Raw genomic sequence first — 17381 nt, 5'->3', positions numbered from 1 at the left:
AGAGGGCCTGGCATAACTATTTCCTAAAAAAGAACTTCAAGGCATTGTATTGCTTGTGGAGTAATTCTCTGAATCGTAGAGAAACTTTTCATCCAGACCAGGGATGGGAGTTTGCAAGACAGGCTGGGTGACTCAGACCCGGGTTCTGCGTCTCTCTGTCGTTCAGCAGTGGTTCACCACGCGATGTTTCGCTCAGCCTCTCTGATCTATGTGCTTGTGCCGCCACAGCATTTTCCTACTCTCCAGCAGTTCACTAGTGACTTCCCCCAAAACACTCGTGGAATAATGGGAGAATCTGGACCTGGCAAATGTATGGTAGGCTTGTTTCCTAGTTACTGGCAAGCTCTACAACGACAGCACACAGTTACGTAGGACATTAGGGCAATGTCTTTCCCCATGTCTCGTTTGGAAGCTACATCTAATTAATCAGCAGTCCTGCTTCTGTCAGGCTGACAGCATTGTCTGAAAAGGTCCTTAAACACCTGAATATCCTGGTTTAGTAGTTAGCTGTTGTTGACTTGTTCATGACTGTTATTGTTCACTTGGGTTGTGCTTTCTTAAAACCACGTTCTCATAAGTAGTCCCCTCATCACAGAATTTTGTTTCCATTTTAAAGCTCTTACATGGTCTTCCGATATATTCTGAACCATTTTCAATCGTATTGAGGTTCAAAGCTTTAAATGAATTTACTGTATATTTGATCTCTCTCAAATAATATTTCTATCCAGTCTTTAGGAATGAAATAAACCCGAAGTTTAATTTGTCTGGGATTTAATTATGTGACAGCTGGAGTTGCAGCTTCTTATAATGATATAAGTAACCCTGTATAACAGCCTTTTGATCACTATTAGATATTCCAGAGGTGAAGAAACTGAAGGCAATGTGCTTCTTAATGCTTTCAGATGTTCTTAACTCTGTAGTGTGACAACTCTGTAGTTGTATATGGTCATCTTGTCATACTACTTGGAGGGAAGAAACGCTTTAAAAGTTGTGGTGCCAAAAGCCTTATTTCTGCTGCCAGTAGAATAAGGTCAGATGAGTTGACGCTGACTTGAGTTTCCATAAGATTTCTGTGGGTCTTTCCCTACACCAGTCTCTTCTAAGAAGCACGGAAGAGCGGATGTATCATAGCAAAATCTTCAGCCCTCTGTTCCAGGGCTATAGGGGAAGATGCATCCTCTTCACTTCCAACAGATGTGATTCTACTGATGTATTTCAGAGAGATCTCTTAACAACAACGAATCATTTGTGTTTGAAAAGTGCTTTATCTACTAAGTGCACTATCTTGTCACTGCCGTTATTGCTTTCCCCCCTGTCTTTTCCCTGATAAAGTCATTAATAGGATTGACATATCGCCCGAGTGTTAAGCAACATTTGTTATGCCTGGTCCACAGAGTACTTTGGACAGCAAGAACATGCGTCTGTGTCCAGGCATTTGGCATAATAGATCGTACCAGCAGATCCCATCTGGTTACAGTTCTCTAACACAATTTTCTACTGTGAAAAGGAGAAGGAATTTGGTTCTGACATGTAGCTTAGTGTATTGGGTATGACATAACAGTAAAGGCACTTGCACTCAGTGATGGGCTGTAAGTGATAAAAGTACTAATGGATCGCTCCTGAGGGCAGAGGCAGGCTGTTTGCACAGCTCTTAATGCTTTGTGGATGGTACCAAATAAAAGCGACATCAGTGGAAATTCAGCTGCGCTGATAGAGAAGGCAAGGGTGCGTGTCTTCTCTATCCTAATTTTCTGATGCAGGTGGTCAGCTCGCAGACAGGCATATGGCTCAGTTCCCTGGGCTTTAGGATCTGGTCCGGGTACAGCCTGACATTGTGAAACTCCTGTGTTGGCAGTGTAAACGGAGATGTGCGGTTCTTCGACCCCCGGATGCCAGAGTCCATGAAGGTCCTTCAGATAGTCAAAGGGCTGACGGCTCTTGACATTCACCCACAAGCCAACCTCTTTGCGTGGTAAGTTCCAGTTTCACCTCCTGCATCTCTGGAGTGGAAAGAGAGGACAAATTGTCTCTGCAGACATCATTCGTGTTTTTTTGTTGTCGTTTTAACCTCACCATAAAAAATGCAGTTTCGTTCCCATGTTTGCAGTTCAGGTATTTTATCCCCGCCATGCCTTAGTGCATCCCACTGCCAGCAGAGTGATGGCATGCTGTCCCTCACTCCCATGTCAGATCCCTGTATAAATTCAGCACGTGTGTGTTTGGGCACGGAGCAGGGGACCAGCACCCGGTCCGCAGCCATGTGTCCTGGAGGTTGCAGGGGGATCTGCTTCCAGTGAGCGCGTACATCAGCTTTTCATGTTTTCTCTCTCGGTCACACAGTGTAACAGGGGGCTGTGGTTCAAGCCTTTCTGCAAATCTCTCTGTACTGAGGTTGCCATGGTTCAGCTGAAGTCGATCTCACTGCTTATAAGAGTTCCTTGCACACTAGCCTGATGAGCTCAGGTCTCCCCAGCTGAAAAAGGGGCTGTGGGCAATAACACCGGTGTTACCACAACACTGTCAATGACATCATGTTCTCTTAATTCCTTTCCAGTGGCTCAATGAATCAGTTCACTGCAATCTACAATGGAAATGGCGAGCTGATCAACAATATCAAATACTACGATGGTTTTATGGGACAAAGAGTTGGAGCTATCAGCTGCCTGGCTTTCCATCCTCACTGGGTCTGTATTCTCTTTTTGGCCTTTGGAATTTGCATTTCTTAGTTAAAGCTGGTGTTGGATGAGGGAAGGGCACAGAGACTCCCCCAGCACAGAGAGGTGCTGTCCCAGCTTAGTTTTCTGAAGGCCCTTTGAGCCTCCCTTCCAGCCTGGGTCCTTCATTGCTCGTCCTCCAGCCTGTTCCAGGTGCCTACGCTGCAGGTGCCACCAGTGCTGCTCATTTCTGATGTGCAGCTAAGACCAGAACACGACTCCCAGCTGCTGAGCCCTTTTTACCTGTGGGTCAGCTTGGTATACTGTTCCCATCACTCTGGGTCTGCCGCCTCGTGTAGCTCTGTCTCTTGCCACAGAAATCCTCCAAGGTGAATTTGCCTGGAGCTGAGTGGAGAGGTGCAGTCTCTCACTTCCAGCGTGCCAAATGTTGTGTGCTTATTTATTCCGTGCCTCTGTTCTTGTAGACAGTAGGCTCACCCTTGTGTCTCTGGGGCTGCTTTTACACTGTAGCTTATGTAAGGCTGTAGGAAGACCTAATGCTGTGCAGTAGAAAAACTGTCAAAAAAAAAAAAAAAGAGATCTGCAAAACTTAAAGGCATAAGCTGATAAAGTCTAGAATAAAACAGAGTAAAAGGGAAATTTCTGAATATAGCTGAGGTGGCTCTGCAGTCAGTTGTTAGAGAAGCTGTTTGCTACTTAATTAGGAGGCAGGTGCCCATCTGCATTACGGACTGCTGCTCACACAGAGAAGAGAATAAGAGAAAGGAGATTGAAAGACCGATTGAAAACCAATGTGAATGGGTAGGAAAAACAGGAGGAGAAGGCATTTAGGGAGAGAGTTGTATTAGAAACCTGCCAATCAGAACACAAATACTTCATATGTGATGGGAAACAGCAGTGGGAATGATAAAGGGCCTGGAGGAGAGGAGGGAAGAGCTATGCCACCTTCTGATGTGGTATTAGCGGGGCAGGCAGAAGGAAAGCTGTTTTTCTGCAAAGGTCACATATGTTTTACATCCTGAGGGTAATGGGGTTTAAAGGAGAACTTATCTCCTCTTTGGTGTTGAAAAGTCACTTTGCAGAAAGCTCAGCGGTGATTTTGCTGTCCTCCAGTTTGGGGGACGAAGGTGGAAGTGGCTGATGATTTGAAATGTTTTGTTCTTTAAATAAGTGAGCACACAAAGCCCTATCCAGCCCGGGTCTCCATGGCCGGAATCGTGCCTGGGCCTCTCAGGAGAGGGAACGTTAATTTTCAGTCCAGGCAACTGTTCCTAACTAGCAGATTTGCAGTCGTTTGGAAAAATTATGCTAGGTGTTGGCAACTAACAGTCACCATCATTTTTTCTGCTGGCTGAAATGGGCACAGAGCTCGCTGCGACAGTGTAGGTCCTGGCAAAATGTCATCAGAGCTGCGTTGGCAGATGCACTTAAGAGTTTTCCGGCATCTGGGTGTTACTGCTGAAAATGTCACCCGTTACCATTTTCCCTGCGATGTGCCTCTCATTACTGCGTAACACCTGTATGTTTATCCCTGATTTGCTCTTTCCACAGCCTCATCTGGCAGTCGGAAGCAATGACTACTACATCTCGGTGTACTCAGTGGAGAAGCGGATCAGATAACGGCTCATGGCAGCGTCACCAGAGAAGGGAGTCCCAGCGGGCAGGGCCGTGTCTCACCTATAATGTACATAGTGAAATTATCGACTTGAATGTTTAGTGTTGGCTGCTGCTGCAACCCGTAACTTGAACTTTTTTTTTCCTGACTTAGCTACTGATGATTTTGACAAGGGGAAGAGAGACAATCTCCTATTTTTTTTTCAGCTGTATCCTCTAAAAGCTACAGAAAAGGAACATTTTATTTTTGTTTCCAGTGGTTGGCTTCTCTGTTAGGTACACGGCTCCTGAGCTCTGGACTGGATGAGGCAGTACCCTTGAAAAGGGCTTTTTGTTTTAGTCTTTGTTTCCATGTTTTGCTGGAGCGTAGGTTGCTTAGAGGTCTGAAGTCAGGACTCGCCTACAGCTCTGTGCGTCCGAGCTGACCACGGGACCCCTCCAGCTGCTGCCTACCCCGTGCCAAACAGCAACTCCTCTGGCAGGGCAGCGAGACCCAAGCTGCCCACCTGCAGAACCGTGCGCCTGCTCCTGCGCTGCCTGAACATGGGCAGGGGAGGCAGGGACGTGTCTCCTCCGCGTGAACCTTATCCTCTCTGCAGTTTCCCCTCCAGTGGAAGTAGAGACAGAGGACGACTTGGTGGCAAGGGAAGGCAGGGATCCTGAGGAAAGTGGCTTGAGGAGGTGACGGGAGCAGAGCGGGATGCCACCATACCATAAGGGTGCACATAGAGGGAAGAGGGAAGAAAGAGCGCGAGCATCTCTGTCATCCCAGCAAGTCGCTGAAGTAACCACTTTCCACCCAAGCACATGGTGCTGGTGCAGGCGGGGGTGTCTCTGTCACTGTTACTTCTGCAGTCGCTGTCCTGCCCACAGTGAACTCTGCAAACGTGTTTGATAACCTGGAAACTGCCCAGCCGGCAGGGGAGGCTGCGGGTTCAAGCCACAGGCTTTCATCTCGCTCCAACGTGCTAATATTCAGCAAGGTGATGGACATGAGTATTTGTGCACTTTGTGGCTGTGTGTCTGCAGCTACACACACTGTGTACGTGGCTGTGGCTTGTCTGTGTGTCCCTGCAAGGACTGGGTGTGTAACCAGCCACACGTGATCTGAGCACAAGAGAATCACTAAAGAGAGGGAAGACAGCAGGTCGTCCTGCTTAGAGCAAAACACCTTTATCCCAGCTACCCAGGGGAAAGGCAGTTCCATTGTCTGCACCTTCCGAGTCTGTATAATGAATGTTTCTGTCCCTTGAAGTCCATGATGTGTCTGGAGGTCACTGTGGGGAAGAGGTAGGCAAAGCCAAAGGGCAGGTTTCTTTCAAGTGCTGCTGTGGTGCAATTTAAGCTGCCCAAGAACAGAACTTGCGCTTGTGCAAAAATCACTGCATTGACAAAGGTAGGCTTCCTAAATCCAAAAGTCCCCGTTTTTTCTTCTGGCCAATGTACTGGGTCTGCAGGCTCCCAGCAAACTGTGCCAGCAACGAGGCTAACGGTGGTGGACATACTAATGAGGGAAGGGCTGAGAAATGTTCTCATACTGTGCGGATGGTGGCTTTACCTTTGCCACGGCACCTGCAGAGTGGATCTGACCCACCACCGCTCCTTATGTACCAGATAATCCAGTTCCCTGCACGTTGAGGCAGCTGGGCCATGCAGGGTTAGAGGAATTGGCCCAGTTGCTATTCCAGCGTTGCTGCAGGGAAGCTGAATATGAAATGCTGTATGCACATCTGGATATTCATTTGGTGAGGTTCCATGAACGGTGGAGGCAGAGAGAAGCCAAAAGCTGGGCACTGCGTCCTTACCCTTCAGCACCGCTGCTGTTCCCCTGTAGCAGGGAGGCAGAGGGCCACCAGGATGATGGATCAAAGGCTTTAAACTTAAGGAAATACTACCTAGAAGTCCACTTTTGAGTTATCAAAAGTTAATTATGGTCTAACAGAGCTGTTGCCTCTTCCTGACCCACTGAGCTGCTCCTGTGCTGCTCCAGCCTGTCCCAGCGGTACGCGCCCCCAGCCTCCGACCACCCTGCGCGCCCCGCACCGCCGGGGCCAGCAGTGGGCTTCTGGCAGGCGTGGGGGCAGTTTGGGATCTACACATAACCGATTAACATACACAGCTTAAAAAACAAACGATAGATTTTTAACTTGTATCAGTGTATTTGTCAAAGGAACAAGAAATACCTGGCAAGATGGGGAGGTGCACAGTGGGAAGCTGCTGCTCCTCACCAGCGTTCCCGGGTGCCCCACCAGCCTGTGCAGCCAGGAGATGGGTTTTTAACTAACTGGGCCTGTTTAGCTTTCATCTAAGCGCGTGTGTGTGGGCTGAATTTTCACAGGTCTGATGCAGAGATTCAATCATGAAGTTTAACCAAGGATCTGGAGAGCATCCTACCTAAAAGTTCACTTATCTCTATTTATTTTACAAAAACAAAAAAATATTAAAAAAAAAAAAAACAAAACACAATTGTAATGTGAGAGTAAAGCAATTACAAACAAATAAATGGTTAATAAAAAATAAATGCAGAAATACTTCACAGTCTGAGGATCACTTTCTGGGGCGGAGGTGGGGAGGGGGCAGTGCTGCAGGGTAAGAGGCAGGGAGAGCTGCGTCCAGCAGCCACGTTATGTTTTTAGGTGGCACACTGTGTGATTTGGGGCTGTTTGCACACAAAGAGACCGCTTACACATCAAGATCCTGGGCAAAAGAGATTTGCACAAGCCCGGGTCACTGCTTATGAGCCGCTAGGGATTTGCCGGTGTAAATCCCTCTCCCTGCAGCTGGGGCTGGTGCTGATGGGGGAGCAGGCGGGCAGCATTAGGAGACTTCGGGGGGGGCTTTGCTCCTTGCGTTTGAGGGATGCTCACGTTGTTGCCTCTGGCTGCTGCTCTGGGTTCACAGCAGCATGGAAGTGAGAGCCAGTTCCTACAGGCCTCCAGAGGTGAAAATTTACTTGGGAATGACGGGTGGTGCAGAAGAAGCCAATGGATGATTTGGGGGGAAAACGCAGCGGTGAAAAAGGGGCGTTTTCTGCTGTGTTGTCTCACAAATCCCAGTGGTCTAAGTGAGCTCTGATCACTTCAGGGAGCGCCGTATCGCAGGCGCCACGCGACCAAAACCCGCTGCGGCTGGCGCGGCAGAGGCAGCGCGACACGAGGGGGCTGCACAGCACCAGGCCCCGAGCTGTGCACGCCCTGGGGGCTCCGACATGCAGGGGCCTTGGGATCAGACGTGGTGCCTCAGGGTCGCACCAGTGGATCTGCGAGGCTCCGGCACGTGGGGAGGGCGCTGCCTGCTCTGGGACGGAGATGGCCACGGCCGCCGCCTGCGGGACCACCAGCACTTTTCCTGCCCGGCTGCTGGAAGTGAAACACGAAGGAAAACCAGCCCCGTGTCCTGCCCACACCCAGCACCCAGGGCCAGAGCCCTTCCCGTGCAGACACATCCCAGGTGTGGGGACATGGGAGCGTGGGGACACGGCAGCACCTCCCTGTGTGGGAGAACAGGGAAGGGGCCCCCTTTGTCCCCACCCCAGGACCCCCCCACTCTCCCCACAGCTACCCCTGCCCCAGCACGTCTCCCATCACGCCCCCAATGACTTTATTGCCCCATCCTCTGCCCTATACCCCCCATTCCTTTAGTCCCCATCCCGTACACCCCCGTTCCCCACCGCTCCCACACCCCCTACAGCCACCATCCCCTATACACCACATCCTCCATAGCCCCCTTTCCCTACAGACCCCCCAGTGCTGTCCCAACCCCTACAGCCTCCCCCATCCCTCACCCTCCCCTTTACCCCCACCATCCCCTGAATGCTTTGTCCCATAAACCCCCCATAAACGGGGTAACCCTTCTCCTATAACCCCCTATCCCCTATAGCCACTAACCCTATACCTCCACCCCTATAGCCACTAACCCCTACACCCCCACCCCCTATGGCCGCCAACCCCTATACCCCACCCTCTATAACCCCCTTCCTCTTCTATAACCCCCCCTTCTACTCTCCATCCCCTATACCCCGCCACCCCCTACCCCCCCCTCCCCAACACCCCCTATTTCCTACAAGCCCCGTACCCCGGTGCCCTGTAACCCCCCACCCCCCCCCCCCATCCCCTACAGCCCCCCCTCACACCCCCAGCCCCTTCCACACCCCAAAAAACCCTCTCCCGGCTCCCTTCCGCGCCCCGCTACCGCCCCCCCGCGGCCTCCTCGCCCCGCTCTCGCCTTCCGCGGGGCCGGGCCCTGCGCGGCCGCCGTCGGGGGGCGGAGGCCGGGGGGAGGCCGGGCCGGGCCGCCCGGGGCCGGGCCGGGCCGGGGCCGAACGGCGGCGGCGGCGGCGGGGCCATGGGGAACCTGTTCGGGAGGAAGCGGCGCAGCCGCGTCACGGAGCAGGACAAGGCCGTGCTGGTAACGGGGGGGGGGCGGTGAGGGGCGGTGGGGCCCGGTGGGGCCCGGTGAGGCGGCGCTGGCTGCCCCGGTTGCCCCGGTTGCCCCGGGCCCGGCCGTGACGGCGGTCCCGCTGTGTCCCTGCAGCAGCTGAAGCAGCAGCGCGACAAGCTGAGGCAGTACCAGAAGCGGATCAGCCTCAACCTGGAGCGGGAGCGAGCGCTGGCCCGGCAGCTGCTGAAGGAGGGCAAGAAAGAGTGAGTGGGGCGGCCCCGAGCCCCCGCGGGCCCCGGCCCCTGCTGGCGGGGGGGTCCCCTGAGGCTTCTTTTCCATCCGTCCTCTGCCCTTTGTGGCCGGGCTCGGGTCTGGGTGGCTGCACGATAAACCCCCTAGCACGATAAACCCCCTGTCCCCACCAAATACACCTGCATTTCCAGGTGCTAGGTAGCCAATTTATGCTTGATTAATTGGCTCACCCTTATTGTTCGCAGGAGCAGCTCAGAGTTCACGTTTAATTTACAATTTTGTTTCTCCTATTTTGGAAAAAACACAAAACGAGAACTGTTTAAACGAGTACCGTCGCCTAAAGCGACCTCTCTAGGCTCATCTGCTTTCTTCTGTGCTGAGTTGTCCTGCTCTTCTTTTCCCCCAGAAAAGCCCTGCTCTTGCTGAAGAAGAAGCGCTACCAAGAGCAGCTTCTGGACAGAACGGATAACCAGATCAGCAACTTGGAGCGGATGGTAAGCGCGAGGTGGGCCTGTCCCTGCGGGCAGCCCGCTGCGTGCGGGGTGAGCGCCGTCCTGGGGCGGGGGTAACTGCCTTGTAGCTGCCACGTCCTGCTGGGGGCAGAGTCCTCTGCCCAAAGCGCAGCTCTCTGAGATCAGCCTCGTGCCACGGCTCTTCTCTAAAGAATCAATGTGAGCTTGGTTTGAGTCTGTATTGCAGGCTCCGTGTTAAATACAAGTTTGGTAAGTTAGTAAAACTTTAGTCGCAGTGCGGGCAGCTGTAGTAGAAACTTCCTCTGGTTTGTCTTGGTGCCTTGGTTTTAGGAACAGATGAATTTGTTCTGGCGTGGTCAGTGAAATTACTGCCTCAGCTTAGATGGTCAGCTGGAGAACCAGAAAAAGGCCTGCTGGATATACTTTTGCGCCTGCCTGTGTTAAAAGTTTTTCTGTGCATGTTTCGTGCTGCTGGTGTAATTTAGGCTTCTGTTGGGACTCTTGACCTTCTTCACCTTGCGTTTCTCTGGGAATCTTGGGAGTTTGTACCTGGGCTGTGACAGCCAGTGATGCTTCCCCCTCTCCTTCCTGTTTTAGGTCCAGGATATCGAGTTCACCCAGATCGAAATGAAGGTCATCGAGGGTCTGAAAATAGGCAACGAATGTCTGAACAAGATGCACCAGGTATGTGTGAGCGGCTCAGCTGAGCGTCCTCTTGCCTCGGACTAGGCAGGGCCCTGGGTGTTTGCAGCTGTCTCCCTGCAGGCCTCACTTACGCACGAATTTTGTCTCTTCAGGTTATGTCAATAGAAGAAGTGGAAAGAATAATAGGTGAAACCCAAGATGCTGTGGAGTACCAGAGGGTATGTACTGTGTGCCCGAACAGTTGTGAGCAGAGGCAGCCTGCCACGCAGAATTCCTCTGGCGTGCAGTATGTTCCCAGCCTTATTTAACAGGCAATCAGGCTGGGAATTGAATCTTAGTCGCCTGCAGAAAAATTACGTTTGTTAGTTTTCTGAGTACCCCTTCAGCCTGTGTTTATGTTGATTTCCCACATCCATGTATCCTGCTGTAAGCCACAGAGTTGCTTCTGTGCATTGTTGTTGACTACAATATGTCTCTTCCTCACTTTTATAGCAAATAGATGAGCTACTGGCTGGCAGCCTGACTGAGGAAGATGAAGATGCCATTCTAGAAGAATTAAACACTATTACTCAGGTAGGATTAATCTGATATTCTTATAATTATTTGCAGCGTGTGTTTCCAGGAAGCTGTTTGCAATAGGGGAACGTGTCTTTTTACCACTCGTGACAGCTTTTCTTCTGCTACAGATCAGTTATACCTGTTTGTGCCTAATTCCTGTGTCAGCAAAGATTAAGCTAATTGCTCCATACACGGGGGTCATTTAAAATGGGATGACTTTAAGGGTTGTACTTTTATTTGCGAACTGTTACAGTCAGCTGATCTCTGTTCTTACTGGAGAGCTATTCCACTTCAGTAGATGAAGATCTTGAAAGTCCTGGGTCATGCCCAGATAAACAGAAAGCAGTGTACGTTATCACTCCCACCCATCTCTGTGCTGCCTGTGGCTCCAAACCTGGCTTGGTTTGGCTTCACTTACTGGGCAGTGCTGAAACCCATAACCCTTCCCGCAGTTCTGGGGGCAGATGTCCGTTTGTCTGTGAAGTCTCTTTTATTACTGTTCTGTTCCCAAACAGTCTTGGCACAAAACTGTGGTGCAGGGGTCTGGGACTGCTGCCTGGCACGTGGGGTGTGTGTCATGTGTTGTCTTTAATGTCTTGCAGGAACAGCTGGAGCTTCCAGAAGTTCCTTCTGAGCCACTCCCGGAAGAGATCGCAGGTATGCTTTCTTTTCGGTTCTGTGCAATACTTGGAGACCCTCTCCTTACTGTAAGTGCCTCTGACAAACCCCTTTTTGCTGAACCTTTACCTTAAGAGGCCTCAAGGCCCTAGTCCCTTTCTGTTAGTCAGCGTCTAGTCATTCCTCTGGAAGAGTTCCCCCTTGTGTGACTTGCACCTGCCGTTCCCAAGTCACGCTCTGGACCTGCTGGTAGGCTGCCAGCTGCGGTGTGTCACGTTGCGAAGCTCTGTGAGGGATTCTTTCCCTGGCCCTCTGCTTGATCCAAAACTCGACTGGTCCCCAGCATGTCAACGCAGCGTGTTGGCATGCAAGGACAATGTTTGGTGACCACAGATAGGAGCATTCACACTGGGCGGGGCGGGGAAAGAAGGAGTAAAAAAGGTTTCAGTGAGACTTGTGATGGTTTGAAGCTCTGTTGACCTTTCTTCAGCTGACCACAGTGGTTTTGAGCTGGCTGGATGAGGGTCGCTGGAGCCCCAGAACTCCAGGCCTGCTGGAGCGTGAGCTCCGCAGAACTGGTGTGATGCCGTGTTCCCTCCTGAGCGACCCAAAGCCTCAGCAGCAGGGGCTGTGCAGCTGGATGTGAAGGAGGGGGAGAGGGCTCCTAAAGCAGAGTGTTACCGGGCGGCTGTCCCTGCTGAAAAGCTGAAGGCAGGGCCTGCACTTGGGGCAGCGAGGTGGGTGAGCAGAAGCTGGTTTTCATCCCGGCCTGTGGAACCCAGGGGCTGTTGTTAAGCTGCTTCCTCTGCATGGAATCTGTCCAGGAGAAATCTGGGGTATGGGAGATGTTTAGTCGTAGTGCTTGTTTAGTAAACACGGATCAGTTTGTCATCTCTGCGTGGTGACCGCAGGACGGCCAAATAAAATACGAGCTGCCCTTGCAGCATGCAGCTGGCTGAGCCTGCTTTAGGTTGGCGTTGGCGGGACAAAGGGGAGACAAAGCTTGCCCGCCCCCTGCCCTCCGAGGAATCGCTGTTCTAGATCTGTTTCTCTGGGCTGGGAGCTAGCTGAAGTTGTGTCAGGTACGTTCTGAAACTGTTTTAATTCTTGAAGTGCTGTGGAAAAGAGGGGCAAACGGGATATGTAGAATTATTTATAATGAACGCTTACAACTCAGTAACTTTCCAGGCACTGTGCAAGCATTTGTTGCTCTTTTGAGAAGTGGAATGAGAGTCTTGGTTCTTCCTCGGGAGATGATTCTGGAGATTACTTGTGTTCTCTGTTTCTGTAACAAGTTTCTTTTTCCTCCACAGAACCAACACCAATCAAGAACAGGCCAAAACCAGAGCTTGTGGCAGCATCCTAACTCCCACTTCTGGGGATTCCCCCATAACTTTCACCCAGGACAGTTTGCCATCCCAGCCCGTGCTGGGAACAAGCAATGCCTTGGCAGCATCCCAGCTGTGCTGGGCGGATTGTGGAGCAGGATTCCCTGCGCAGGGTGGGGAACCTCAGCTGGTTGACTATTGCTCTTGTATCAAGATTATTTTCTAGCGCTTTCTTTTTTTGTAACTTAAATTCTGAACTCACTCAGCTGCGCTGTCTCGGGATTAAATAACAACTCTCAAACTTCCAAAGCCAAATGCTTTCTTAGGTTTGGTTGGTTTGATTTCAGTTGTAAATCTGCCTTTGCTCTGACAGAATCCCCATCAAGCCCTCCCTTGGAGTGCTTGTGGCTGTCTTAGAGCCACCATGCTCGTGAGCCCTCCTGACCTTTCTGGTGTCCGCACACCTCTGTCCCTCTGCTTCTCCTCTTCTGGTTCTGTTTGTGGAAGAGCTGCTGATGTTTCTTGTCCTCACCTAGATCAGGCTGCCTGGGACGAGCAGGGACCCGTAGGGGCCCCGTAGGCAGGGGCTGGGTGCAGGCAGCCCGGGGGAGGCAGCAAAGCCTCCGTGCTGCGGCTGGAAACGGTTCTGGCAGCTCGTGCAAAACCAGCATACGTGAGGGTGCTTCACTGGGGCAAAGCTAGGAGTGATTGCTTGACATTGCCTGCAGCAGCACTCGTTGAGAGGGACACCAACCTCTGTGTGAGGTGAGGAGCTGCTCTCTGGGCATGAGTCAGAGGCAGCTGGTAAGGATTCCCATTCAGATCCCGCTCTGCCTCTGGCAATCCATGGCACCGAATGCAGAAGTGGAGTTAAGAAATCTGCTGAGCCTCTTAAAATTTATAGCAAGGAGCATTCTGCCGACGTTACGAGGCAGAAGTCACCCCGTGTTGGCTCAGCACCTTCATCAGAGTCCGAGTTCACCTTTGCAGTGTTCAGGCGGACTGAGCTCGATTCTGCTGCCCGTTGTCAGCTCCTGGTTGATATTTCCTCGTAGGGCAGGAGACAGGAAAGGTCAGGCTGGGTAGGCGAGAGGCTTGTTCTGCACCAGACGTGAAGTTTGAAGTTCTTTAACTCGACGCTCCGAAGGCTCTGCTCAGTAAGGAGCTAGAGGGGAGGCCGTTTTCTCCTGAGACCTGGTTGTGGAGGACGGTCCGGTGCTCGGCGCGGTGTAGCGGGGCGCTGGGGCTGGCGTGGCTGATGAGCTGCTTGGAGAGCTGCCTGGCCAGCCAGGTGGTGGGCAGATTTAGCCGTTCTTGGAAGCAAGCGTACTTGCCAGCTTGCAGATGCTCTTCAGGACACTGCAGATCTTTATTTATTACGGTCTTGAAGCCACAACCCTCAATCCCTGTTTCTGTGACAGAGCAGAAGGACCCAGAGGGCCCTCTGAGACTTTCGGTGGCTGCCTTTGGGGCTCTGTGACCTGGTGCTAGACAACGCTAACTAATCCCAGAGACTGCTGCCCCCCAGCCTGCAGTGAGGAGTCAGCAGTGGCTGGGGGGTGTTGGATTTTTGTTTGTTGCTGTTCTGTTGCGTTTAAGTCATGCTTTCTGTTTCGTCTCCATTTGTGCTGTTCCAAGGACTGGTGAGGTATCCGCGTCCCCCTGCCAGGGGCAGGATGTGGGGCACAAACCCTCGAGCAGCGTGCACTTTGCAGTTGCCCTATTTTCAATCTCACTGCGCTGCCTCTCTCTTAATTAATGTTGCATAACAAAGCCGCTGCCCCACAAGCTGCAGAGGTGTTTACAAAGCAGTGCAACAGAAAACAAGCAACTTTCTCTGAAACTGGCAGAGGGGGTTTAAAATGATCCCTGTGCTTATGCTGAATGCGCCGGTCACCCCAGCCCGTGTTTGGAACAGCCACGTTACAGCCACCTGCCATTCAGCTTTCACAGCTGAAGCTAAAATAGGGCAGGGCTGTGTCTGTTTTACACTCCTGTGGTGGTTTTTCTGCAGGCAAGGCTCTTGCTGCTCTGTTACCACCCCGGGTGGCTTGCAGTGCCCGCTTTTTCCACCAGAGAGAGCCTTGTCCTCACCAGCGCGGTGGCGCCTGCAGCACTGGTGGGACGTTTTTCTTCCAGCCTCCTTTGGTCCTTTGCTAGCCTGGTGTCTCCTTGTTTAATTTTCCCCTGTTTAATTTGTGACTCATAGGAATGAATGCTGGACTCTTCCAAGAAGAAGGTCTCGAAGGGACCTCTCCCGGGGCACAGCTCTTGCTGCTAGCGCTCTGAGTAAGCCCTGTTACACAGGGTTGGCACACATCGTCGTGGTCTGCGTGCTCCTTTTCTTTCCCACGAACTTCCTGGCGACAAGGGAGGCACGAGCAAACCATCCCCTGGGGAATTATGCCCTGCGCTGATGCTGTGCCGTCAGCCTGTGACTGCAGCCGGGGTGCTGAGCCTCTCTGTGCCCCCTGCCCCGTGGGAGCTGTGTTCGGGCAGTGCTGGAGGGGTTAAGGCTGCTCCCTGCCTCGGTGGGTGCCATAAAGGGGCCGCACGCTGACCTCCCGACAGGGAAGTTGGGAGCAGATCGCCAGCAGCTTCCTCTTCTAATCCCTGTAGCAAACAGATTGCGCTGTGCCTCCTTGGGAGGAAGAGCCAGGAGCGGTGTGTGACCTCCGTGGTGTGCTGTAACAATAAACGATTTCTAATGGTTTCACCGATTCCTCTTCCAGTCTCGTATTTTCAAAGTAAATGTTTTCAGTGAGTAAGAGTTGCCTTCCTCCCTGCTCAACTCCCTGCTCCTGGGAGAGACTTGGGCAGGAAGTTTCCGAACAGGCTCTGTGTGTAAGAGAAAAACAATCCTGTCTGCCTGCCTGTCCCGGGAGCGCGCTTCTCTTGGGTAATGACAGCAGCGGTGCCCTGGCAGACGTGGCACAGGCAAAATAAGGTGAGGTGGAGCTGCATTTCAGAGAAACCGTGCATCGTATTATTGCTGCGGTGGTGAAGCTGCTGCTGTGGTGCTGTGCCTGTCCCCTGCTTGGCGCGGCGGCTCCCCAGGGTCGGTGCACGAGGCCCAAGGCCGTGCACAGCGCTCACAGTGCTCGGCTCCCTGGAGAAGGCAAGAGCACCAGGAAGGGCTCACGGGAGGCAGCAGCACCGGGGTGGATGTTTGAAAGTCAGCCCTCCTGCCCGTGGAAGCTGGGCTGAGTTTTGCTGGGTTCATTCTGGATTCTTTAAGGAACTGCTCAACGGGCCCAAGCTGGGGCTGTCGGAGCTGCCTGGCCCTTTGCTGGCTCCCTGTTATTCCGGGTGCAGGTCTCTTTTGGGGGCTGAGGCCGTGGGATGTCTCTGGGTCTCTCCTGCCCCAACCACCTGGACCCTGTGCTGCTGCTCGGCCCCTCCACCTCCTGCCGGCACAAGGAGGTGCCTGGAGTTGCTGCATCCCTGGGAGTGCAGCTCCGCGGTGTTTAATTATCGCTCCCTATGCCCGCTCAGCTGCGGCAGTGGGGTGGGAGCCGGCACCCGGCCATGCGGGCTGAGCCCAGGGCTGCTCCAGCAGTGCTTTAGCTGCCCAGATGTGCAGCTCCATGAAGGTGTCTTCCCTCGAAGCGCGTCGCTGCGGCAGCCTTGCTGCTGCTAATTAAACCCCACAGGATGCAGGCGGCCCTGCACCGCTGCCTCTGCCAGCCCCACGCAGCGCCTGCTGCCCGGGGGGGCTCAGGCCACCGGGCTGGAGTCACACCAAGCATCCCACCACAGACCCAGCACACGTGAGGGTGAATTTCAATCCCTTTGTATTTATGGGAGGAGGTGATTTGTCTCTTCTCCCGGAGCCGCTGCCGGAGTCCCAGTGGTGTTTCCGCGGCACCAAGGGGTGCCTGATCCCATCCCCGTGGCGTTTAACGGAGCAGGTGGCCATGCGGGACCCCAGCCCCGCACACGAGCCAGCGACATCCCTGGCTCCTCGCGGCCTGGCAGCCTCTCGCCGGCTCGCAGCCGCCCTTCCTCTCCACGCAGCCAGCAGCGACGCCTGCGGAGCCGCGGCAGTTTCTATGCCAACACGGCTGGAGCGCTGCCGGCCGGGGCTGCGCCGGGGGCTGGCGGCTGCGGACCCCACTAACTCAAATGTTTCCTGAAGCACCCGTGGAAACCACGGTGAGGTGAAAACCCGAGCGGCCGCTGCTCCGCGGGCCTTGCTCCTGCCTTCGCTCTGGCTGCTCGTTGACATCGGTGAGCACAGGGAGGCGGCTGGGGATCTGCGCGCACCCTGCACAGCCCCAGGTCTGCGTCCCTGGGGCAGGGGGTGACCCGCAGCAGTGCCCGGGGTCCCCTGGCCATGGCTCTGTGCTCCCACCCTGCTGCTAACACATCTCCTTCATCCTCCACCCTCCTTGGCAGACACCAAGTCGGGAACAGGCGGTTTTGGGGAGAGTTGCGGGGTATTTCTATTTTCCTGCTCCCCTTCGTCATGCCTCACCCCACGAAGTCTCCCTGCAGCCCGATGCTCCCTGTGCCCAGCTCACACAAGGATGGCATGGGGGGGGGGAGGCACGGTGCTCGGAGGCAGCGCTGGCAGCGGCCGGGTCTGCAGGGGCAGCGTGGCAGCCTCAGCCCCTCGGCGTGGTGAGGACCATGGGCACAGCCGCTGGCTCCTTCCTTCTCGCCGGTCACCTTTTTTAAGTGGCCGGGTGTCACGCTGAGTCACCAGCTGGAAGATGGAAAAGCCTTTGGCAGTGAACAAGCCTGGGTTTTGAAAGTTCGACTGTGGGAAAAAAATCAGTGCAATTTCCTAATTGGAGCAGTGGTGGGGACAAAGCAGATTTGTTAGAGAGCTGTGC

At 53.3% G+C, this 17381-nt stretch overlaps 2 protein-coding genes across 4 annotated transcripts in view; both read left to right on the top strand.

Annotated features, from left to right (window-relative positions):
- The window catches only part of RPTOR (regulatory associated protein of MTOR complex 1), a 147903-nt gene extending 141083 nt beyond the window's left edge, over positions 1 to 6820 (top strand). For all 3 annotated transcript variants that reach the window (XM_040530186.1, XM_040530187.1, XM_040530185.1), the window contains 3 exons: positions 1856 to 1972; positions 2555 to 2684; positions 4227 to 6820. In XM_040530186.1, the coding sequence (XP_040386120.1) occupies positions 1856 to 1972; positions 2555 to 2684; positions 4227 to 4295 (316 nt within the window). In that variant the 3' untranslated portion in view covers positions 4296 to 6820. The remainder of the gene's footprint in view (positions 1 to 1855; positions 1973 to 2554; positions 2685 to 4226) is intronic.
- Positions 6821 to 8546: 1726 nt separating this feature from the next.
- On the top strand, positions 8547 to 15263 carry CHMP6 (charged multivesicular body protein 6). The gene is made up of 8 exons (XM_040530495.1): positions 8547 to 8696; positions 8823 to 8932; positions 9328 to 9415; positions 9992 to 10078; positions 10192 to 10257; positions 10532 to 10612; positions 11200 to 11254; positions 12529 to 15263. Exons 1-8 carry the CDS (start codon positions 8634 to 8636, stop codon positions 12579 to 12581), a joined length of 603 nt encoding a protein of 200 aa, XP_040386429.1. The 5' UTR covers positions 8547 to 8633; the 3' UTR covers positions 12582 to 15263.
- Positions 15264 to 17381: the final 2118 nt, after the last annotated feature.

This window comes from Cygnus olor, chromosome 18 (genome assembly GCF_009769625.2).
Source record: "Cygnus olor isolate bCygOlo1 chromosome 18, bCygOlo1.pri.v2, whole genome shotgun sequence".
Lineage (NCBI taxonomy): Eukaryota > Metazoa > Chordata > Aves > Anseriformes > Anatidae > Cygnus > Cygnus olor.
This window is presented reverse-complemented; position numbering and strand designations above follow the sequence as displayed.